Source organism: Lytechinus pictus, chromosome 10 (genome assembly GCF_037042905.1).
Source record: "Lytechinus pictus isolate F3 Inbred chromosome 10, Lp3.0, whole genome shotgun sequence".
NCBI lineage: Eukaryota > Metazoa > Echinodermata > Echinoidea > Temnopleuroida > Toxopneustidae > Lytechinus > Lytechinus pictus.
Genome location: NC_087254.1, coordinates 32,844,492 through 32,869,871, shown reverse-complemented (window position 1 = coordinate 32,869,871; position 25,380 = coordinate 32,844,492). Strand labels below are relative to the sequence as shown.

At 34.8% G+C, this 25,380-nt stretch overlaps 2 protein-coding genes across 5 annotated transcripts in view; one reads left to right on the top strand and one right to left on the bottom strand.

Annotated features, from left to right (window-relative positions):
• Nucleotides 1–15,149, bottom strand: part of LOC129269504 (CCR4-NOT transcription complex subunit 3-like) — a 30,853-nt gene extending 15,704 nt beyond the window's left edge. The window contains exons 1-8 of one of the 3 annotated variants that reach the window (XM_064105869.1): nt 14,726–15,149; nt 9,629–9,696; nt 6,995–7,069; nt 6,481–6,570; nt 5,815–6,039; nt 4,743–4,856; nt 2,865–2,970; nt 1,952–2,115 (exon numbers count right to left, since the gene is read on the bottom strand). In XM_064105869.1, coding sequence (XP_063961939.1) covers nt 1,952–2,115; nt 2,865–2,970; nt 4,743–4,856; nt 5,815–6,039; nt 6,481–6,570; nt 6,995–7,069; nt 9,629–9,696; nt 14,726–14,750 — 867 coding nt within the window. In that variant the 5' untranslated portion in view covers nt 14,751–15,149. Of the gene's footprint in view, nt 1–1,951; nt 2,116–2,864; nt 2,971–4,742; nt 4,857–5,814; nt 6,040–6,480; nt 6,571–6,994; nt 8,034–8,550; nt 9,697–14,725 lie in introns of all 3 variants that reach the window. The other 2 variants (XM_054907011.2, XM_064105870.1) reach the window with 2 other exon arrangements.
• The window catches only part of LOC129269503 (centrosomal protein of 131 kDa-like), a 28,140-nt gene continuing 17,891 nt past the window's right edge, over nt 15,132–25,380 (top strand). The window contains exons 1-4 of one of the 2 annotated variants that reach the window (XM_064105867.1): nt 15,132–15,236; nt 19,430–19,699; nt 20,437–20,503; nt 24,896–24,968. In XM_064105867.1, coding sequence (XP_063961937.1) covers nt 19,448–19,699; nt 20,437–20,503; nt 24,896–24,968 — 392 coding nt within the window. In that variant the 5' untranslated portion in view covers nt 15,132–15,236; nt 19,430–19,447. The other variant, XM_064105868.1, reaches the window with a different exon arrangement.

Below are 25,380 nucleotides of genomic sequence, written 5' to 3'. Positions count from 1 at the left end.
GTACTGTGACTTATGTCTCATGCAAATGACTTGATGACTCATTGTGTGAACTGTTTAACTGCAAATCGATTTCCTTTCAATCAAGGAAATGTGCTAAGCTAAAACCTAAAATTAAACAGGAAACACAAATCAGAGAAACGGATTTGGTAAACGTTTGAATGTTTGAGTCATTATCTAATTGACTGAATAGTCAATAGGGTAATGATGTGGGTTACAAAGGACAACTTCCACATTGCAACTGCACACAGAGGACAACACATGATTACATCTACTATTTTCCAGAACTGACCTTCTACAGGGCTCTACACTAGCGCCGGTCAGACGGTCCCAGACCGGTAAAAATCGCTGTTGGGCCAGTAGATTTTTAGAAATAGCAAGATTTACTGGTCGGACATGACCAGTAAAAAAATGTCATTGTCGGGCCAGTAATTTTTCCAAAAATAGCAAGATTTATGGGTCCGACATGACCAGTAATAAAAACCATTGTTGGGCCAGTAACTTTTCTAGAAATGGTCAAATTCACTGGTCCAACATAAACATAAAAAATATTCCATGACTCTAATTGCAAACCATTTTCCTCCCGTTAATTTATGTCATTCACACACAGAATACACACACAATGAATCGCATGCAATGTTTACTAGGGTAACATACAGTGTACATGTAGCCAGCCACACAGCCCACATGGTATAATTTTTACTGGCTGCAAGAACGAAGCTTGGCTAACCTCTGGCAGAAATCTCTCACAGAACTGACAAAATTCACATTTCACACTCATGATCTTATAATGTCCTTATTTCCTAATAATTGGGGTAACTTTGTCATTTGTAAGCAGTAAAAGGAGAAATTTTCTGTTTTAGTTCAAACAGATCAGGTTTTGAGTGATATCGTCTGAATACATGTTATCCCCACATATGCATTTGTGTGTGTTGATACACTTGGTTTCTTTCGTAGCTAAATTTTAATTGAGCCAAAAAGAAACTGATAATTCATTTATGATAGTTTTATCTTTCTTTCCTTCTTTCTTTTCAATCTTTCTTTGTTTCTTTTCAATCTTTCTTTGTTTCTTCCCTCTCTTCTTTCATTTTTTTGTTAGTCTTTCTTTTTCAATTTTCCTTTTCTCTATTTCTTTTTCTTTCTTTAATTCTTGAGTCCATCCATCCTATATTTATCTCTTCTTTCTTTCTCTCCTTCCTTCTTTTTACCCTTTCTTTCCTTCATTCTTTGTTACTTTCTTTTTTTTCTTCCTTCCATCCATCCTTTCTTTACCCTTTCTTGTTTTTTATTTCTTCCTTTCTTCTTTCTGTCTTTTGTTCTTTTTTCCCTTTGTTCCATCTATTCTTTTACCTTTTCTTTCTTTTTTATATTGCTTGCTTGCTTCCTTCTTTTCCTTCATTCTTTTTTCCTTCTATCTATCATTTTACCTTCCTTAATTCCTTTCTTCCTTCTTTCAATCCTTCCTTTCTTTCTTTTTTCCTTCTTTCCATGTCTCATTTTACCCTTTTTTTTTTAAATTGCTTCTTTCCTTCTTTCTTTCCTTCATTACTTTTTGTCTTTTGTTCTTTCTTTCTTTATTGCTTGCTTCATTTCTTTCCTTCTTTCTTTCTTTCCTTTTTTCTTTCTTTAGTTCTTTTTTTTTTCTTCCTTCCTATCTTTCTTCCTGTCTTGCTTTCTTTCTTGATTTCCTTCAAACTCCTATTACCTAGTTTCTTCTGACCTTTATTTGAAACAAATTGTTTAATATGACCAAGAATTATCTATATATCCGATTTTTCTAATTTTCAACCTTCACCAAAATTGGCTTGACATTTCACTAGCCTATTAACATTTATGATACATTTCCTGAATTATACTAGTACTCCTAAGACAATCACAAGATGCGATATCAGAAGATAAAAGTAGCTTCCACAGAAACAAGCCACTGACATTCTATAATATAGCTTCTACTCACTGTATCATCCACCGACTTCGTTCTTGATTTCTTATCATCTTCTACCTTATCTTTGGAATGGTTTGATGAGGAGGGCAAACTACTGCTAACGATGGGTGAACTACTCAGTGGCGTGTCACTGTTCAGATGGTTTTCTTCTTCCGGTGAAGTCGCTAATAGACCAGCTGGTAAGTAGGAAAGACGGTGTACATGTATGGCATTAGGTATGATATTTCAGATAGTTAACATGTGCAGAAGGAAATAAGGTGAAAAGGTACTTCTTTTAATGATATGATAAAGAGGGATTGTTAAAATTACCAAAAAAGTAAGTTTATAATAAAACTAGAATAAAAAAAAGAATGAAATAGAAAGAAAGCATAACAAGTGGAATGCCTCTGGCTGTCGCACCTGCATCACGCGATTCAATATAGCAGCAGTGCTGACTTTGCAAACTACTGTAAAATAATTATTCACAAAAAACACCATTCATATAATGATACAATACTACGTTCATTAACATTTGACCTTGATCATGTGACCTAAAACTTGTCAGTGATACTTGATTACCCCTATATCCACATTTTATACAATTTATCTATAAACTTTGAAAGTTATGACAGCAATCTAATAATTATCTCTAAAATGGCCAAAGTTCAATGACCTTAAATGACCTTTGACTTTGGTCATGTGATCTGAAACTCGCATGAGATGTTCAGTGATACTTGATGACTCTTATATCCAAGTTTTATGAACAAGACCAATATACAGAGTTATGATGGTAATTCAACAAATACCCCCAACATGGCCAAAGTCCATGTTATTTGTACCCTCCCAACGTCCTTAATGAGATCAGTATCACAATTTCCCAAGAATAATACCAGTATTTAAGATGTATCTATCTTATCTATGTGTGTGTGCTTAAAATCGTTCATACCTTCATCATCAAGTTCTAGTTCATCATACATGAACTCATTCTCCTCAAAGTCAGGATCCTGTGAGTAGTCAATGTAGTACTCCAAATCGTCCTGTACTTTCTTGATCTATAATACAACCAAATCAGACAAACAAATTAATTTATTCTAAGAGGCTACTGCCTAAATCTGAAAACATTGGATAAGCTTGAACAATGCAGTGAATGGGAATTATTTTCCAGGCTCTTTTGAGCATGGGGGGGGGGGGGGGGGGGCAAAATCGCAGAGATGCCAACCTAAAGGGATGGTTGTCAGGAATATTTACCATATTTGTCAGGAACAAATGGGAGTTTCTCAGGAACATCCCGCGAAGTAGCATCGTTTATACGCTCAACCACCCAATCGCCATTGACATTGTGCATGCATGAACCGCGGCTTGCACTCCGCACTTCGCTGTGTATTCAGCAGCAGCGCGCGGAGGCGCTTGCAATAGAAATCTCAGTAGAGAAACTCCCGTTGGTTTACCGTTGGCCACACACACGCTGCATGCACGATACATGTATACACAATACACGCATATACATGCACAATACACAATACACGCATATATACACATGCACAGCAAAGCAATACACAATACACATGTATTGTAGTTGTTTTTTTTTTTATTGTTGCCGTAACACCGTAATTGGAGGAATAAAATCGGAACAAATACGGCGAATCCGTCATGGTTGGCATCTCTGAAATCGCCCTGAGCCCCCCCCCCATAATGTTTCCCTCAATCAACTAATTAATGATTGTTGCATCAAGGTTGCGACAAAGCCATACAAGCTATGATATTCGCAGTAAAGACAAACAACACAAAGCCTTTTTTCTTGAAGGACCAGAATACATATAAATTGATGCCTCTATATATGAGTCATTTCATCACTTTGGGACACAGTAGTGTTGACATGGATGGCACGTATAATCATAACTATGAACTTATTTTATTTAATTACCATATGTGTCATTCATATCAATGTAATGAATTATTTTGACAATATGAATTTACATGATTGAAGTTCCCCTCATGTCTGCATAAGACGACTTTCAGCAAGAAACATGGTTGACTGAAACAAAACAATTTTGATCAGACCAGGGCTTGGTAACACAGATAAGCGATCGATCCCTAAATGAACTGACCAATCAAGATCAATGTTACATGCGCACTTAGTTCAAAATACTGACCAGGAACCAATCAGAAGCGTTCTTTCATATTTGCTATTCATCGCTAAGCTTCGTGTTACAGGGCCCTGGGCTCCGTATCACAAAGGCTAGCGATTAATCGCTAAATGAAATTGGCCTATCAAGATCGACGTTGCATGCATATCTTGCTCAGTAGACTGACTAGGAACGTATAAGCATTGTTCTTTCATAATAGCGATTAATCGCTATTATGAAAGAACAATTAATTAATCGCTAACCTCTGTGTTACAGGGCCCAAACTGTGCAAAGCATGTATATTCTACCTCTTTTAGTTCTGGTAACGATCTCAAATTGATTTCGAACAGAATGTGATGAAATTACCACCAAAGTGTTTGGATGTATAAATAAAAAAAAATATGTGCCAAATAGCTCTGGAAGAAAATGCGTAATTGCTGAGAAATGAGCAAAATAATCACGGAATTCCATCAAATGTTAGTCTAACATATTTCTGTGGTTCCATGTGTTTCTTTTTTTAACAGACACACTCACCTGCAATTCTTTAATTGCCAGGTAAAAGCACAAGTTACAACATACATTACATTTTCATATTGATAAAAGCATGCATCAATTATCAACTGATCGATTCAATGGTAAAACAACCACTTAAAAATAGGAGTCAAAAAGCTAGATTACACCCAGCTAGCAACACTGACCTGATCGACCTCTATCGTGCTGTTGTCCAACATTCTCATAAGCGTCTCTAATTGCCTGATGTGGTACCGGTGATTCTCTAACCACTTTGCTAGCTCATCTAATCTTTCTTGCCTCTGTAAAAAAAACAAATGAAAAACAGACGAGGTAAAGAAATTAGAAAAGGCACATGGAAGGCAATGCAGCAAAGGAAAATGCAGGTGAAATTATTCAAACAAGTTTACTTGATTGATTATGATTCATTGCAGGTTCTTTGTTACAACAAACTGCCACCGGACAATCAAACTAATGCGAGACCGGAGTGTATAGGTGGTTGCTACTTTGCAGCCACTGTGGCTAGTCTTCAGGATCAGACGTATTGCCGACGTTTAATATAACACTATCAGACTCCTAAAAGGCAAAGGCAAAAGCTCAGCCTCGGCCTAGATATTAAGCTAGGGAAATTTCAGATGCTCTCCAGCCCTCCTCAATTAAATATTGTCAATGCTGTCAACATAGTTAAAAAGAAAATAGATTTTGCCACAAAAATCTGTTATCGGTATATACACAAGAGAGAATTCAATATCAGTCTAGTGAGCATGTATCAAGATACATAGTAAATATTCCTTGAATGCACTATGGATATATCTAACATCAGATCACTGTAACTTATGGTGGCCATAAGGGGGGGGGGGGCATTCAAAGAAAAATGAAAGCACTTTCAATAATTTATGCAATTAAAAAGATGTTTTGTTAAGTTAGTACACAAGTTATCTTTTGTTAAACATACTTAAAGGCCCCTTCCCATGTTGGAAAGAAATATACATGTAATAACACTATAAAAATCAAATTGGTCTCTTAAGATCTCTGTGAACTTTTATCGAATTACAATCTTGCCTTTAATATGTGTTTGCTCATGCTTGAGTTGACAGACCAATTTTATTTCTAAAAACAAGTTAATCAATAAGTGTAGGAATATTTCTCAAAAGTTAAAGCCTCACTAACTGTCAAGACATTGTGACTGAGGGAGTTTCCATTTTGTGTTGCTTATAGATATACCCAGAGATAAGTAGTCTACTTATAAAAATTACTCACATCCGTTGGGATTTTCCTCTTTTTTGAAGACGATGTGATGTTTTCAACCTCCATTTCAAATGAATCTATCTGCACTGTAAGCTTGTCTATGCAGCCCCTCATCCACATTGAAACATCGTCTTTCTCCTTTTGCACAGGGTCAACTTTTGCTGCTAACCCTAATCCTTCTTTCGAGTATGCTTTCGTTTTCGTTTCCCTCTCTACCACTTTAAATCTTTCCATTTGCTGAACAGAAAAAAAAACAAAGAAAAATATATTATATATTATTATTCTATTTTATATGTTACACAAAGATTTATATGTTTTAATTTTAATGAAAGAGTCCGAGGATATCACTGGATAGCTCATGTGCCACTTTTATACAAACATTTTCAACACCTTCAAGGTAGAAAAATAAACTTCTACAATTTCTAATGTTAATACACATAAAAATACACCATCTGAAAATAATGGGAGCTCATACAATGGACAACAAAAATACTTCAACAAAGATGGTGGCAAACATCTTAATGACGATAACAAATGATACAAGGTCATCTAAAAACATCTTGAATGAAAAATTTCACTGACTTTACAGCCACGCAGAACATGAATAATTATTACTAGATAATTTCCTTATATAGAGCAACAATAACAAGAATATGACAAGCCAACTGATATGCTCACCGTTTCAATCAATCTCCTGTTTTCTAATAGTGTCCTCTTGTCCTTGATCTCATTAGAAGCCGCCCATGATTTTATTTGATCTCTTAACCTCTGCAGGAAAGAAACACAAGATGGAAAAATTGATGAAATGTTTTCTAGCTAACTGGAAAATTGCCCACTAGTCCAGTATTTGACCAAGCATTAACTTTTTGAAAAAAAAGAAGAGAGTTTTATTGTACTATTAAAGGCCCTGTTACAAAAATATACAATCAATTTTGAATATCAAGTAAATATTGATTCTTCTTAAAGCTCTCCTCGAAGCATATTCACTTTTTAATGGGAATTAAAGAAATTAGGAATATCTTTCTCAATTACATGATAATCAAATGGAAATGAACAATGAACATCAAGAAAATTATGTGATTCAATTCACGCACCCGTTAGTGAAATGCGAGTCATAATCACAACACCATAAAACTTTAATACATACCAGTAATCAATACCTTACATGTATAAGGTTTTCAGAAATACCTACCTGGAGCTTCTTGATTTCCTTTTTCAAGTCTGCTTCATATTTCTCCTTCTGATTGCTATTTGTTGCATTGTGAACCTATAAAACAAGATGACCATACTACAGATCACACAGTAGCATTGTAAAAGTACCTTGACACATTGCCTCCAAGGCCTGGTTCATTTTGAACCAATAACTTCACAGTGGCTTTGAGGTCTTGGACCCTTAAAAATCCTCAAAACATTTTCTAAAGTTAAACATTTCTTTAATGACAGATGGAAATATGATTCTTACATGTATTTCAAAATGTAAATTGTGATAAAATACAAATATATAAAATGTATAACATCCTCTAAAATGAAAACTTAGTACATGTAACTGTGTAAATAAACAAAAAATCAAGCAGAAAGTATTAACAAGTGGAATGCCTCTGGCGGTCTCACCTGCATCACGCGATTCAATATAGCAGCAGTGCTGACTTTGAAAAACACCATTTAAATAATTATTCACAAAAAACACCATTCATATGATACAATACTACGTTCATTGACATTGGACCTTAATCATGTGACCTAAAACTTGTCAGTGATACTTGATTTCCCCTATATCCACATTTAATACACTATATCTAAAAACTTTGAAAGTTATGACAGCAATCTAATAATTACCTCTAAAGTTGCCAAAGTTCAATGACCTTAAATGACCTTTGACTTTGGTCATGTGACCTGAAACTCGCATGAGATGTTCAGTGATACTTGACGACTCTTATGTCCAAGTTTTATGAACTAGACCAATATACTTACAGAGTTATCATGGTAATTCAACAAATACCCCCAACATGGCCAATATCCATTGACCTTGGTCATGTGACCTGAAACTCGCACAGAATGTTCAGTGATACTTGATTACTCTTATGTCCAAGTTTCATGAGTCAGATCCATAAACTTTCAAAGTTAAGATAGTAATTCAACAGATACCCCCATTACGGCCAAAGTTCATTGACCTTTGACCTTGGTCATGTGACCTGAAATGCATACAGGATGTTCAGTGATACTTGATTACTCTTATGGCCAAGTTTTATGAACTACATGTAGACCAATATACTTTCAAAGTTATGATGGTAATTCAACAAATACCCCAAATTTAGCCAAAGTTCATTGACCCTAAATGACCGTTGACCTTAATCATGTGACCTGAAACTTGCACAGGATGTTCAGTGATACTTGATTACTATTATGTCCAAGTTTCATGAATCAGATCCATAAACTTTCAAAGTTATGATGGTAATTCAACAGATACCCCCAATTTGGCTAAAGTTCATTGACCCTAAATGACCTTTGACCTTGGTCATGTGACGTGAAACTCATGCAGGATGTTCAGTAATACTTGATTAACCTTATGTCCAAGTTTCATGAACTAGGTCCATATATTTTCAAAGTTATGATGACATTTCAAAAACTTAACCTTAGGTTAAGATTTTGATGTTGATTCCCCCAACATGGTCTAAGTTCATTGACCCTAAATGACCTTTGACCTTGGTCATGAAACTCGGGCAGGATGTTCAGTAATACTTGATTAACCTTATGGCCGAGTTTCATGAACTAGGTCCATATACTTTCTAAGTTATGCTGTCATTTCAAAAACTTAACCTTAGGTTAAGATTTGGTGTTGACGCCGCTGCCGCCGTCGGAAAAGCGGCACCTATAGTCTCACTCTGCTATGCAGGTGAGACAAAAACATGGATTATGTGCATATTCACCTACATGTACATGTATGTTTATTTGAAATAATCTATTAAACTTTGATTTATAAAGTTCTCTGAATTGCGAACGAAGTTTCATGTCAAATCAAATAATACAGGTTCTCTCCTAATCCATGTACATGTAGAACTGGTATTCGTCTTTAACTCTTTGAAAAGTCTGGTGCCAAATTAACAATCCTCATTTTTTACAATAAACAGTAACACTAGAAGCTCTTGTTGCAACATTTTATGACATTAATCTTGCCCACCTTTGAAATCAAATTTGCAACATATTAGGATATACATTTCAAAATTATGGTGTTTTTTTATACATGTAATGAAGAAAAATTCCTCCATAACTTTCATGTACTGTACAGATTTTATGCAAATCTCAAACTAATTTTCAAGCCAAAATCTTAAAATGTATGATTAATTTTGTTATTAATAAAAACCGATTTATTTCAGGCTCTGAGCTGTTTTGATGTCGCTTACAATTTTCTTTTATTAGAAATTACAATACAATGAAAGGAATGAAAAACAAGGGAACACAAAATAAATCAAAAACCAATTTTGAAGCATGTTTTAAAGTTACTAAAGAAGTATTTACAGACAAAAAATTTGCACTGTTCAATATTTATTGTGTTCTTGCGAGTCCCCCAAACCCCAACCATTTTCATGCGTAAATGAGCATAGTGGGCACAATTGAGAAAATGTCATTTCTCTGAAATAAATGATGATTTCGTCTGGGAGATTACGTCACAGGCAAAGTACTTGTGATATTCATTGCGATTGTGTGGTCAACAGGGAGTGCTGATTTGGTCTTTTTGGGCATCAAAATAACCTATCCTTCTTAGGGCTCAGAATATGTAGGCCGATCTTATAAAAAAAAGAAATGCTAGTCTCTGAGAAATTCATACCTTCTGCCAGATGTCCTCAAATGTTTCCACTCCTTCACTAACTTTCTTGAGACATCTTTCTATTTCACCTGAATGAAAAAAAAAAAATATGAAAGTCAGTAGAAAGATGTTTATTATATATGTAGCATATAGCTGCAGAAATCTTATCATATGAAGGAGAAATTGAAGTTTTGTGTGTGTGTGAATCCTGATGTCTCAATTCAATTTATTTTATTTACATTCTCAATAAAAAAACATGGAAAACATACATAAGATACATTAGTAAAACATACGATGGCCTAACAAAAAAGAGCAGATAGCCTTTAATATTGAACATCTTATCCTGTTTCTTTTTTTCAAAGGTGTTGGTCTTGATACTTATCATGATCATGGTGTTTCTATAAAATTCTCAGAATAATTGTTTTGTCCGAGGTCAGCTTAACTCATTCTGGACAATGAACAATTCAAAGCCTTGTTCGATTAGCTTATCCCTTCATCAAATTGGTAACAATGGTTATATTTTGATTGTTTTTCAACTACATATGTATGGTATACTAAACTGTTTCGTTTTACTGAAAAATGTTAATTTGTTTTTTTATAATTTTACTATTGTGTGTGTTGTAATCAAGTGATATGTAGGGGAGATTGGGGTTAGTTGGAACGCAGGGTAAGTATTGTAATCATTGTAATTTTCTTTAACGCCTTTAAATAAGTCTATGCAATACTGCCCTCAATTTATTGCTATTATCAACAGCCATCCACCATATTACAGACAACACATGTGCAACAAGCCTGGTGAAGTTGGAAAGGAATTTTTGTTTTTTCACCATCTGAGTAATTTTTTCTCTTTCAGAAATTTTATATTATCTCAGAGAAGAGATCAAGTTGGCCTGTTTGGGGGTATAATGGACACTTGTACCAAGCTACAAAATAAGGTTATTAATATGCCATGGTGAAGTCCCTTTTTTGTGCTATTAGCTTATAAATGTCAAATGGGCCTCTGGGGTTAGTTGGAACAAAATTGACGGGGCTAGCTGGAACATGTTCCAACTTACCCCAAACATAATTATGAATAAAAACGTTGGATATGAGAAAAATATGTATACAGTATTTCACACTCTTCTGAACATGTATTGTATACCATGCTTGTTTTGTTTCTCAGTTAGGTCTGAGTGTGCATTTAAGGCCTATTGAAGGCCCCTAATGCAATATTAACCCTTATCAAACTGGGGAGGGTCAATTTGAGCCCCCCAATTTCGTCACTACGCCGTCACGCAAATTTTTTTTACCCCGCCGCTCGCTGTCTTTTTACTTTCAAGTCTTGCGCATCTTTTGAGACCAAATTTGCAATGCAAAGTCAACCAAAAATCATAAATGTATCATTATTTTTACCTTAGTTTGTTCAAATGGATTTATTTTATGCTATTTATGGTCGCAAAAGAGTCCCCGACAAAGTTCATCGGAAAAAAACAATAAAAAAACAAAGGTTCGAAAAAACAAAGAAATACAAATTTAAAAAACAAAAAATATATAAGAAATTATATTTTTTGCAAGTGGAATGCCTCTGGCGATCTCACCTGCATCACGTGATTCAATATAGCAGCATTGCTGACTTTGAAAACTACTATAAAATAATTATTCACAAAAAACACCATTCATATAATGATACAATACTACGTTCATTGACATTTGACCTTGATCGTGTGACCTAAAACTTGTCAGTGATACTTGATTACCCCTATATCCACATTTTATACACTGTATCTATAAACTTTGAAAGGTCATGGAACCTGAAACTCGCACGAGATGTTCAGTGATACTCGGTTACTCTTATGTCCAATACCCTTTTTACACAGGATTTTCTTAGCCCCGGACTATCGCTAACCCCGTACTAGCCTTAACCCGTACTATTTCTTTTCCTTTTCACACATGCCAAATTGTTATTGCTAACCCCGGATAAGGAATGCTTGCTTTTCACACTCGAAACTCGCTAACCCAGGACTAGTGGTAGCTCATGAATATTCACGAGCACACTGAGGGGTCATTCGGGTCATATCCAAAATCGTGCGCGCTTTAAATACATTTGTCGATCATTCGTAGTACAAGTACTTCACTCGAAATTGTTTACTGGCTATACGATAGACCTAATTACGTTATTTGCTTGATTCTCATCACCGTGTTCGCTGTTCATGAATATTCATTATGCTTACCTCTGATTGGACAACAGGGTTGGCTCTGTTGCGGGGCATGAATGGGAGCGCTTAGCCCACTTTCGTTTTACACTAGGCGACTAGCGATCTTAACCCCGTACTATTGCTCTTAGCACCGCAATTGCTGGGATAACCCTGCTTTTTTGCAGGGCCAAATAATCCCGTACTAAAGGTGGGGTTAGCCCACTTTGCAAAAATGCTGTGTAAAAAGAAAGTGGGCTAAGCTTAACCCCATTCTATAGGTGGGGCTAAATGGCAATTTAGCCCCACCTGTAGTACGGGTTAAGGAAATTTTAGCATGTGTAAAAAGGGTACAAGTTTCATGAACTAGACCAATAAACTTTCAAAGTTATGGTGGTAATTCAACAGATTCCCCCACATGGCCAAAGTTCATTGACCTTTGACGTTGGTCATGTGACCTGAAATTCCCACAGGATGTTCAGTGATACTTGATTACTTTTATGTCCAAGTTTTATGAACTAAACCAATAAACTTTCAAAGTTATGATGGTAATTCAACAAATACCCCCCAACTTGGCCAAAGTTCATTGACCTTACATGACCTTTGACCTTGATCATGTGACCTGAAACTTGCACAGGATGTTCAGTGATACTTGATTACTCTTATGTCCAGGTTTCATGAATCAGATCCATAAACTTTCAAAGTTATGATGGTAATTCAACAGATACCCCCGATTTGGCCAAAGTTCATTGACCATAACTGACATTTGACCTTGTTCATGTGATGTGAAACTCAAGCAGGATGTTCAGTAATACTTGATTGACCTTACATGTATGTCCAAGTTTAATGAACTAGGTCCATATATTTTCTAAGTTATGATGACATTTCAAAAACTTAACAGGTTAACATTTTGATGTTGATTCCCCCAACATGGTCTAAGTTCATTGACCCTAAATGACCTTTGACCTTGGTCATGTGACGTAAAACTCAGGCAGGATGTTCAGTAATACTTGATTAACCTTATGGCCAAGTTTCATGAACTAGGTCCATATACTTTTTAAGTTATGCTGTCATTTTAAAAACTTAACCTTTGGTTACGATTTGGTGTTGATGCCGCCGCCGCCGTCAGAAAAGCGGCGCCTATAGTCTCACTCTGCTATGCAGGTGAGACAAAAATTGATGCTCTCACCAAGTATATGCATTATACTAGCTTAATAAGTACAGTTAAAGGCAAAAACATACAAAAGAACCCTCAAAATTTAAGGCAAATTTCATGTTTATTTGCATAATAAAAAAAATACAAACAATTACTTTTTGTCATGTAAATTTGATGCAGAAGTACATGAAATTGCTGATACACATAGTATTGCATGTAAAGTCAAATGCACAGAAATAAGTGTGGATACCATGCGCGACCCAAAAAACATGTAAAAAGGATGTCTTTTTCAAGATAGGACATGTTACGTACGTAACGTAATAAGGGTGTCAAAAACACTAAAATAATGAGTTAATGATAGGAAAGCTATGTTTAGGGTCAAATTTGCGAGGGTATAAAAATCAAGACTGGAATGTCTTATAAAGGATGTACTTTTTGCCCCAAGAGTCAACGATTTGCGCGAGTGGGGCTGTATACTAAACCCTATGATGAAGGTAAAACCGACGACCTCTCTCTCTCTCTTGTATCCTTCCTCCATTAAGGTCGGAGATCGCTAGTATCCGTAGAAATGAATGCAGGCACTTCCTAAGGGTTGTTAGAGCTAGAACAGTTGCTGAGGAGGTTTTGGCGGGTTGTGTGAAGATTGCGAATAAAGTATAAAATAAGTGTGTGGAGCTGGGTTTTACTGGCATTGTTGAGGTGCACAGGGGGAAGGAAGAGAATACACTCTAGAAAATGCTGTGGGTCTGTCTCAAAGAAACCTACAAATTGCCTGGTATTGTCGTTATCCTATATGCGGTTGATGAGGTCACGGCGCACAGATGCGGTCACGGACCGAAGTCCGTGACATAACAATTGAAATATCGCTGTACTTGTTTAGGGGTTCAATTCAGGAAATATTTGCCAATTATGCCAATAGTATCCTTTTTTCAATACTTGTTAAGGGTAGGGTTTCACACGCCAATAAGTGTTAAAGGGTGCATTTTCAGAGCATGGAAAATATGTGTTTAGGGTGCTTTTTGAGACCTCATGGTCGCGCATGGTATCCACTCGTCAATGAAAGGTGCCCCCCCCCCCCCCCCCGGGCAACACTTCCATCTATATCTACCTGCCATACCTTACACGGATTACATGAAATTTTTAATTTATTTAGCATATTTAGTCTCACTTGGTCTTGGACGCAACACATGAAAACTGGAAATCAAATTTTTTTAATTTTAATCTGGTCACATTTGTTTTCAGAATGCAAATTTCAAGTCAGTCTAAACATATATTTATATTTCAATCAAGTGTCACAGGTGAAATACACAAGTTTACCATTCACTTGTCTTTGGTTTGTGCTGGAAATAGACCAGACATTAATCAGTCACTCACACACAATTTTGTCTTACCAACTCAACTGCATAAACCATGTAGGCCTACCGGTATTGTAAGTTGTAACTTAAATTTTAATGTTAAGTGGCCTAGATCTATTTTAACAAAAAAGAGCTCGTGCTGCTCGCATGCAAGATAATTAAAATTAAGGTGACTAAATTCATCATATTTATCAGTGCCACTTTTCATTCTCTCTTTATGATGCCTTCAATGCTTCCCCAGAACCGTTTAGGGCAATGTAATGCAATCATGGCAATTGAACACACAATTAATTCACCACCCGACTGCATTCGCATTGCCCTCTCTGCGATTGTGAACGTCAATACAAATAGTGCCACTTGAGTTGAACAGTGATGAAAAATGGACAAGAAAAATGAAAACAAGGCTTTACATCTGCAGCTAGAAGCTCGCCCTCACCTTGTAGTTTTCGCTTGTCGCCCATTTTTAAAACTCTAAGATATATGCAAGAGTTGAGAGAGGCATAGAGGAAGAGCGGATATCCCAGGGTAGAGGAACACGGTTTTTCCAATTCTAAGTTTGCGCTCACTGGATCCCAACACAAAAAAATATAGACTTCTTCTCAATATGGCTGCTCCATTGCACTCACAACTCTTTTGTAAATGGGCTAATGCGCGATAAAATAGTTCGTAATATATTTACAATTGTTAGATATATTTCGAATATAATCTTTATAAAACCTATTAATTTTTTCGATTGTACATTTATAAGATACTTCGATGGTTAATTTACATACACAACTCAATATTTCAAAAAATATTCAAAATTTGGACAGCTTGCAGCGGATTGATACGTTTAAGTCCACAATCAACTTTCAAGAATTAAAAATTATTGCCCGATAGCGTTCCATACACAACGCATATTTGCAGATTTGTTAAAACGGGAAGAAAACATCACTTAATCAAGGCTTGTAAGCATAGTTTTAGTCATATGCGTTTGAAATGATCTATCCGTACTAAAAGAATTTATTTTCATTGAATATGATTGAGATTTCTTTTACACAGATTTGGAAGGTCATCTCGCTTGTTCGCTGTCTGTCGGTCGCGCTCTGTCTTGCTCCGACCATTGTCTGGCTCCAGCTGCCCCGCCACGGGCCGGTCGACCCCCAACCTGTACCCGCTGCGCTTCCGCTGTTCTTCCGAGATGATTTCGTTTCGACCGAAACTAGTAACTAGTAATAGTATAAACTTCACTCCTTAATAAAGTTCAGTCTCACTCAGCTCAGTTTCATCGTTTCGGCTGGACCAGTCTTTGCTTGCTTCAACACACAGACTACAAATGCATCTCACTTTGAGTTTGATTTGTTTTTGACATGTTTTCTTCATTTGTTGTTAATTTTGTTTAATTAAATAAATTAATCTAACGTTAGAAACTTATATGTGTATGGTATATCTAACCTAACTTTGTTTTTAGTTTTATGCAAAATAAATGCTTTCTCAAAGTATTAATGGCCTATATCTTACACTTTGCTGCATTTCACATTATAAATGACTGTTTCTTTTGACATTTAATAATAATATTTGTAATTTTGTACTGATTTTTAAATGAATTAAATAATGTTTTTATTTTAATTCACTCAAAGTCAAACTAAATAATTTGTAATATTAAATCTAATTCAGTCTATGCAACCAGGGCAATTTAAAAAAAAATTGAATTGGTATATTCAATCACATTATTGACCTTTACTTTATCAAACCATTCATTGTTTTCTTATATTATTTATTTTAGAGCTGTATCATATTTGTTCAATTTAGCTGTACGTGTAGATCTACATGTATGTTTGTTTCTATATTTTTATATTAAAACCGTTGAATTTTTCATTACATTTTGCCCCCATTTTGCTTAATTTCGCATAACAGTTATATGCACATACCGGTCGGTATGCAAATGAGAGAACTAATGACATCACTCACTATTTATTTTGTATTTTATTGTATGAAATATGAATTATTGTTATTTTCTTCTCAAGTTCTCATTGTCCTTTGAAACAAAGTTTTATTTCCCCAAGAACATGTGGATCTACCATTGTTTACCATTTTATGATTCAGTCAAGTTGGTCCTTATTTTCAAATTCGTAAAAATTGAAATATTGCATAATTAGTAATTACAGTAATTCAAATAATAAAACAAAAGAAATAGTGAGTGAAGGACATAATTGATTCTCTCATTTGCATACGGCTAAATTGTGCTGCATAAAACTATGTTGTGAAAACTGAAAAATAAGCGAAACTTCAATCTGTCATAACTTTCTAATTTTACATCCTATTTTGTTGAAATGTTCATGTACATGTATAATTTTATTGGGTTTATGGTCAAGAAATTACTTCAAAATCAACCAGAGTTTATGCAATTTTTTTCCCCAAAAAAATAAAGTAATGCATATTTTGTGTGTGCTATTTTTGCCTGCCTTACCATTACATGGTGGGTATAGCCTATCTGTTGTATTAATCTCATTTAAGGTTTAAAACAATTTAAAAGAAATTTTAATGAAATATTAAACCAAATAAATTAAGGTTCTTCACATATTGTAAGTCTGAATGTCTCTGACTTTATGTCATTTGACCTTTAAGATCTGTAACAAAACCAAATTTCACTTTCATCCTACAAAATAGTAGAAATCACATTTTCTGTTTTTATAAAGAAAATCTACATTGAAATTAAGAATAACTGAAGAAAATATTTGTCAATATGGAAGAATTATTGTGAAAAATGAACAATTTCGAAAATTTTTCTATTTCTTTTTCAATATTTTTACCTTGTTTTTTGTATTTACATGACAATGACATTGACAAACTTATTTTTAGATAAAAGATCAGTCATGTTTTAGCTTTAATTTGATACCAAATTTGTAGTTGGAAGTCATGTTTTCACAAAAATATTAACGTTTCCAATATAGCACAAAATATTGAAAATCCCCATTGACTTTGTACAGGTGGCACCACCCCTGGTACTCCATCTTTAAAGATGTGTTCTATTTATCCTAGAGCAATGAAACTTTCTACATTATTAGCCAATGAAGTCAGTTTTAAAATGAAACCAAACTTGTTGGCATAGCTACTTTGGTTTTGAAAATATGTAGGAATAACTCAACAAATTAACCAACATATGTAACAGCACCACCCTTTTTGATGGGCGAACTCATGACAAATGGCCTTATTAGAGTAAAATTTACCAAGCAAAATGCCGAAAATTTCATCAAATAACACAGTTATTGAATTTTAAAGCTTAGCAATATTTTGTGAAAATAGTGCACGTCATCATGAATATTCATTTGGTGGGCTGATGATGTCACATCCTCACTTTCCCTTTTCTTATGCTATTGCATGAAATCATAATTGTTTCAGTTTTCATACATGCATGAATAATGTGTCTCCTTTATTATGAAATAAGTTGCAGCAATGAACATCTAATGCAGTAAATCAGTTGTCAATCCATTTTTTTCAGTTCTTGGTAGAACAAATTTGAATAAACCTAATTTCATATAAAATACAAAAGAACAAGTGGGGATATGACATCAAGATGCTCATTGAATATTCATGAAGACATGCGTAGAACTGTTTCACCGGAATAATGCAGTAAAGAGAATCGACGTTTCGGGCAGTTTGACCGTCCGTCTTCAGAAGACTCTCTACTGCTTCTGCTCATCATCTCTACTCGCCGACTCAAGCCAGCATCTCCTCATCCATCCTACTACTCAAGCTGTTTCAACTCATCAATCTCTTTTGGTTTACAGTCCTTTTCAGGACTACATTCAAGAAAGATTACTCTACTCTCAAATTTTCACTTTCTCGCCTATCCATTTATTTTCTTCTTCTATCCACTGTTTCTATAATACTCCACATGGTGTACCGTAAACCACATCAGCGATTAAGATAATCTAGTTCTACTACAGAATTCTTTATTCCCTACTGTACGCCAATCTGAGCGAATGCATGATTGTTCATATTCTCAGGATCGCCAGTTTTACTCTGCTTGATGTATCAGTAATATACAGTAATAACTAGACTATTCTCTTCTAGCCTATTGCCAAGACCTCTTGCTGTATTGGTCTGAAGTGGAATAGGTCTTATAATGATACAACAGTACTCAAATGATCTAAGATAATAACTGATCATATGTCATTTAGATCTATTATCTTTCTCATAGTCATAATGTAATTTATATTCTCTCAGCTGTTATGGTTTATTGCCTGGTAATGGTGATAAAAATTGATTTATTTGGTTAGCCTTCTCAAAAGGCTTATCTGTTCTCCATACTTGAATATGTACTTGAATATGTAGGCCTATACTTGGTTTTGTAGATATGACCATGTAAAGTTAGAACTGTACCAAGTGAATTTAATCTTTGAAATGATTTCATTGCCATTTTTTTTCTTGAAAAATACCTGTATCTCAAAACATAGGGGGAAAATTCAGATAAGGTGTAAATATTCTTATGTTTGAATGAAATCTGTTAAACAACAACAACAACAACCCCATGTAATATGACTGGATTTTGAATTTGTGCTAGTGCTTGGATTTTATTTGGCTTTTGTTTTTAGCTTTGTGAGTTTAGTACTCTTTATTACATTGGTTATTTGTATGATCTTGTTTCATTTCTTATCCCAGCATGCACATGTAGTTTATCCAGTCATAATATTGTAATTCGCAGCTGAACACTTGGGTTTGGGTTGCCGAAGTGATAATGCGATGTGCCTTCATGCATATATATTATATGCCCCACCCCCTTCCAATTATGTTTTTTATCAGACTGTTGCATCTTCATTACACCTCATGCTTCCATATTGAGATCAGGGCCCCATCTTACAAAGAGTTACGATTGATCCGGTCACCCTCAATTATATATATATTTTTTTTAATGTCATATTTTGTATTGACAGGAAATTTGCAACATGTCCTTTGTAAACAAAGAGAAGCACACTGAATTTTTAAGGAAACAATGGATTATGAAAATATGTCATACTTAGAAACTTGGAATATAATTTGAACAAAAAAATATGCATTTATATGTTGGCCTTGCTGGCTTTCCATAGTTGCGATTGATCTGATCCTACTCTTTGTAAGACAGGGTCTGGATATTGACTGTATTCACTCTCTTTCTCAGATGTATTGTTAAACCAGGATGTCTCAAAACTTGAGCCTGAGCCTGAGCGGCTCCCAGATCTCATCCATGAAACGGTCTGGATCCGGTGGTGCCATGTCAGGAAAGTCCAGCAGTGCCAGATCCAACTCTGGTAGGCCAGGCTCTGCTGGTGGAAATAGACCAAGCTCTGGAAGGTCCAGTGCCAGATCTACAACCAGCACCACCAGAGGGAAATCACCTGGTAGAGGGGAAATGGGAGCTAATTTTGGTGGAAAGGTGGCAAATGGAAGGGTACGTTCTGGAAATGAATGCATCTCAGATGCAGAAGCTGTACAAAATCAATATATTTCATTCATTTTTTTAGAATAGGTTGATGTGATATTATATTTAAGTACCAAATGAGAAGATGCAAAGTTTTAAAAATTTCGTAGACTGATATTTAGATTCAAATAAACTCATTGAACTAATAGATTTCATGAAATTTTTATTCAGAAATATCAGCTTTTTCATTGTAAGTTAACTTTTTAATTATTTTTTAAAATCATCATATGCATCGTAATTTATTGGTCTTCAGTCCTTTGGCTTTTGAGGTGTAATTGATTTAGTCATTGTTACAACAAGAATCTGTTTACCTCTACTTGAAATCATTCAGAAAGTATGATTTATAACATTTAAGAGAGATATTTTTTCATTAATCTGAAAGTCATGATTAATTAAAAGAGTTTTAACATTTATCTTTATCTGTATCCATCATAAAAAAACTGTGGTCAGTGGTCACATCATTGGTAAATTCGATTTCAACTTCCTAGTTATGGAATGGCTTGAAGGTTTTATTTTATTGGTAAAAGTTTATTTTTGAATGACATACCCTTTATTGTGACAAAGCATAATGAAAAAAAATCACAATTGGAAAAGGCCACAGGATTTACAATTGTTGAATAAAGAAATTCAGGAAATATGGAAACTTTGAAAGACTAGGAATTTATGTACTGAAATCATTTTTAAATTAATATCTTTGACTTGTTTAGGGAAGTGGATTGACAAGGAGTTCTAGTAGCTCTGGAATGGGAAGCTCAGAATCAAGGCAAAAGAGATGTAAGTTAAAGATTTATTAAGACTGATTTTTCAGCTTGATTGTAATATCACCATATTGTCTCTTTTCATATTAAAAGAATTTATAGGGGAGATTGGGGTTAGTTGGAACATTTTTGACAAAAATGGCTGTAAAATCCAAATAGATTTTATTCGAGAAACAGTATATCAGCTTGAAGCATATATCTAAGGGCTTCAAATGTACCCCATAAAATTGTTAACTCTATTAATATGGTTACTGAAAAAATCCACCTTGAACAAGACCATCGCAAACGTTCCAACTTACCCCAATACAGGGTAAGTTGGAACATGGTATGGGGTAAGTTGGAACACTGCATGGTCAATTAAGAATTATACTAAAACTACTAATAAAACTGTAATATATTATATTACATGGTTTTAGCCTATTTGCTTTATTTTTTCAAGTTCAAAATATTTAAAGTGTGGATTTGTTGAACTTTTTGTTTTCTATTATACAGCCACTCGCGCAAGCAGACTGTGTAGTAGAATTATGCATATTTGGGTGCGTTTGATTTTACATGCAATTAAGTGTACTATCAGCAATTTCATGTACTTCTGCATCAAATTTACAAGACAAAAATTAATTGTTTATACTTTTTTCATTAATTATGCAAATAAGCATATGAAATTTGCCCTAAATTTTTTTTTGGTATGCTTTTGCCTTTTACTCTATTTATTAAGCTAGTAGAATGCTAATTTTTGGTGAGAGTATCAATTTTCACATTTATAACAAATATCCACCAAAAATTGCAAAAAATATAATTTCTTATGTATTTTTTTTATTTGTATTTCTTTGTTTTTTCGAACCTCTGTTTTTTCCGATGAACTTTGTCGGGACTCTTTTGCGATCATAAATAGCATAAAATAAATCTATTTGAACCAACAAAAGTAAAAACTAATCATACATTTATGACTTTTGGTTGAAAAACACAATTTGCATTGACCTTGTAAATGGAATCACGTTTATGAGCAATTTTGGGTCCGACATGCACATACAAAATGTTGCGCAATTTCGAAACCACGCACACAAGCATCACAAATTTGGTCTCAAATGATGCGCAAGACTTGAAAGTAAAAAGTCAGCGAGCAGTGTAGTAAAAAACATTCACGCGACGACGTAGTGACAAAATTTCTCGAGGGGGAGGGCTCAAATTGACCCCCCCCCCCCCCATTTGATAAAGGTTAATATTGCATTAGGGGCCTACAATAGGCCTTAAATGCACACTCAGACCTAACTGATTAACAAAACAAGCATGGTATACAATACATGTTCAGAAAAATGTGAAATACTTTATATATTTTTTCTCATATCCAATGTTCTTATAATTATGTTTGGGGTAAGTTGGAACATAGTTGGAACATGTTCCAACTTGCCCCTTCAATTTTGTTCCAACTAACCCCGGAGGCCCATTTGACGTTTATAAGCTTACAGCACAAAAAAGGGACTTCACCATGGCATATTAATAACCTCATTTTGTAGCTTGGTACAAGTGTCTATTATACCCCCAAACTGGCCAACTTGATCTATACACAACAAAAAAAGTAAGTCCCCCGTTAAACAAACATCAATAATTTCCGAACCAATGCGAGTTTTTAATATATTTTTACATGAGCGTGTAGGTAATTTTATAAGCTACCCTCTGAGTAAACGTTATGGACGTATTTCACGTCATGCTTCAGTGAGCACCGTCAGAAGGCAAAAATGTCACTTTTCAAAAGTCACAAGCCAAATATCATGACTTTGATTCCATTTTATTGGAACTAATTCCACATTCTCATCATAAAAAATAGTCAGAAGGCTTGTAAAAGGTACTCTCTAAAAGACGATACAACTTTTTGGCTAAAATTCACGGTTGAATAAACCTAAGTCCAAATTTGCTTTAATTGGATTTTTACACATTTATATCAATAAAAATGATAGAATATGATGACAGTTATTTTTGGAAAAGTTTCTTCAACAATATTCATCGTTTCACGGTTCAATGAACATTTATTGAAAAAAAATACGATTTCAAATATCATAGGCAAGTATTGTTTCATTTTGGGAACTGAAAATGATATTTTCTCAACTTGTTCGTTATGTTCATGACCAATTAACATGCTTCAATGATTCAAAGGCGTTTAATTAAATATCCACGCTTGAATGAACACGTGGAATGCGATTAGCTCTTTTTTACGTTATTGGAAAAAATGCAATTTGTTACTATGGATATATGTCACAAACCTCCTTGCATAGTTCATTTGATTTGATTTTTATGAAAATCCCGATGTTTAATGCATCAGTGAGCACACAATATTCGAAAATTATGCAAATGAGAAGAAAGTTTAAGGCCTTGGCCCCACTCTGTGCCGTATCGAATGGTTATTTTGGTGTGCGTGCCTTTTGGATAGTGTTACTCTGAAGCCATGTACGAAGTTTCATGAAATAACTATTGGCAGAAGTAACAAAAACCGTCCATGAAACAAACCCTCATTTCATATTTGTTAAAATTTTGACTTCGTCTCTCATAGACTTGTGTACATTATGGGTGCACATGTTTAAGAATAAGTAACCCCTTATTCAAGATGGTGGAACTTTTTTTCAAGGCTGTCCTTAGCAATGTCATTTGGCAGTAATGTTTATCAACCTATGGGCAGAATTCTGTGCAAAAATGAAATCGATTTGTTTATTTATGGATGAGTGAGCACGTATCAAAGTGGGAAAATTTGCATTTTCAATGTCACAGACTCATTTTAAAGGGTAATAAAGTGAATATTGGGGGCAAATTCGGTTTCAAATGTGACTTTAATTTCTATTGTTTTTATCATCCATCATTTCTATCACCACACACTTTCCGAACTTTAAACATTTTCATGGTTGAGCGAGCACATTCGAAAACTTAGGAATGAATACTCTTTATACTGCATAAATGTATTCTTTTCCTAACAATTTCTCATGATCAGTTTAATTTATGGACAAATCAGTGGTAGATCCAGAATTTTAAAATGGGGGAGGGGCCCATAATTGGGGGAGCCACCAACATTGTCAAATTTTAACATGATCTAACAAGTTGTAGAGGATACTACCATAAACCCCTATGATGATACGTCACAATACAGGGGCCGGGGAAGGGTTTTTAAAGTGGGGGGGGGGGGCTGACCATGCAAAAAATCACAATCGTATGGTCATTTTTACATTTTTGCATGCTTTTGGAAAAAAAGTGGGGGGGGGGCTGAAGCCCCCCCCCCCCCCCCCCCCGCTTCTGCGGCCCCTGCAATACATTGTGCTCACTCAACCATGAACATATGATATCAAAATTGTGTGTGGAGTGGCTAAATGATGGATAGTAAAACAGCATAACACCATAAAATTTACCTAAAGACAACATTTGCCAAACTTTGTATATGCACAATATAAAAAACGACTCTTGTGACTTTCAAAAATGGTCATTTTTAATTCAATCTTTAATTACTCATGCATGACTCAACCGATCAATCTTATTTTTCTCCAGAAGTTGGTTAATGAGTGTAGAAAACCACCTACGGAATATCATATCTCAAAATAATTCCGTTCAAAAGTTACAGCAATTTGATTTAGGGGGGACTTACTTTTTTTGTTGTGTATATAAACTTCTCTGAGATAATCAAACATTTCTGAAAGAGAAAAAAATTACTCAGAAGGTCAAAAAACAAAAATTCCTTTCCAACTTCACCAGGCTTGTTGCACATGTGTTGTCTGTAATATGGTGGATGGCTGTTGATAATGACAATAAATTGAGGGCAGTATTGCAGAAATTTATTTAAAGACATTAAAGAAAATGACAATGTTTCAACTTACCCCGCGTTCCAACTAACCCCGGTCTCCCCTACTTTACTTTTTAGTTATATATGCTGCTTTATGTTTAAATAGTTCTTAATTTACTTTATCAAAATGCTATACATTGCGGTCGTGTAATTAATTATATTTTACACATGTAAAAGGGAATTGACATGTAGTTCAATAGAATGACTTAGTACTGCAGTAAAGGCTACTCTTTTTCTGTTTTTCAGGATATGAAAGCTAAATATTTATAGTGGACCCTCATATGGTAGATTTACAGGTCTGCATACATCCTATAAATCATATCTATTTATATGAATATGATTTACGAAAAAAAACCAACAACAATGAATTTATGTACAGATGAGAAAGGAAATTGGAAATATTGTACCATCATCCATTTGTTTTGGATAGCCTGTATAGCTAAAAGGAAAGTGTTTCCTTTTAAAAAAGTTTTCTCATACTGTTTGGTTTAAAAACATGCTTTAATTTACAAACTTATAGGTCATATAAACAATAATGAAATTGATCGATTCATGATCTGTCATACCTTTTATTTTATTTTAAACTTACAGCAGCAGAATCTACCCATCGCAGCAACACAACAGATGATTCTGATTCCTTACTCCAAGCTATGGAAAACCCAAAGTAAGAACAGGGTAACTTTTCATAAAACAGGATATTGGTTTTAAATTTATTACAAAGAAGCCACCGACTAATATGATTCATGATATCAGGGGAGCGTTTCATGAAAGGACTTGTCGGACGTTTTATCCGGCAAGTCCCAATTGATCTTACCGTTACCATAGTAACATTGACACCGTTCTCACTACCTTCTTAAATCTAGTTTAGTGGAATCTAGTTTAACGTATAAAACCACCTCGCGATTAGTTTTCAAGATCACTTTGCCTCGTTAAACTGGTTTTAGCGTGAGGACACAACCATTCTTCAGGAAGCGATCTTCACACATTTTGAGTGCGCTACTCCACACGACAGGTGTAGAATGCCTACGCTGCAGTTTCGAATTTCACGCGAACCGTGTTACCCTACTGAGAGCATT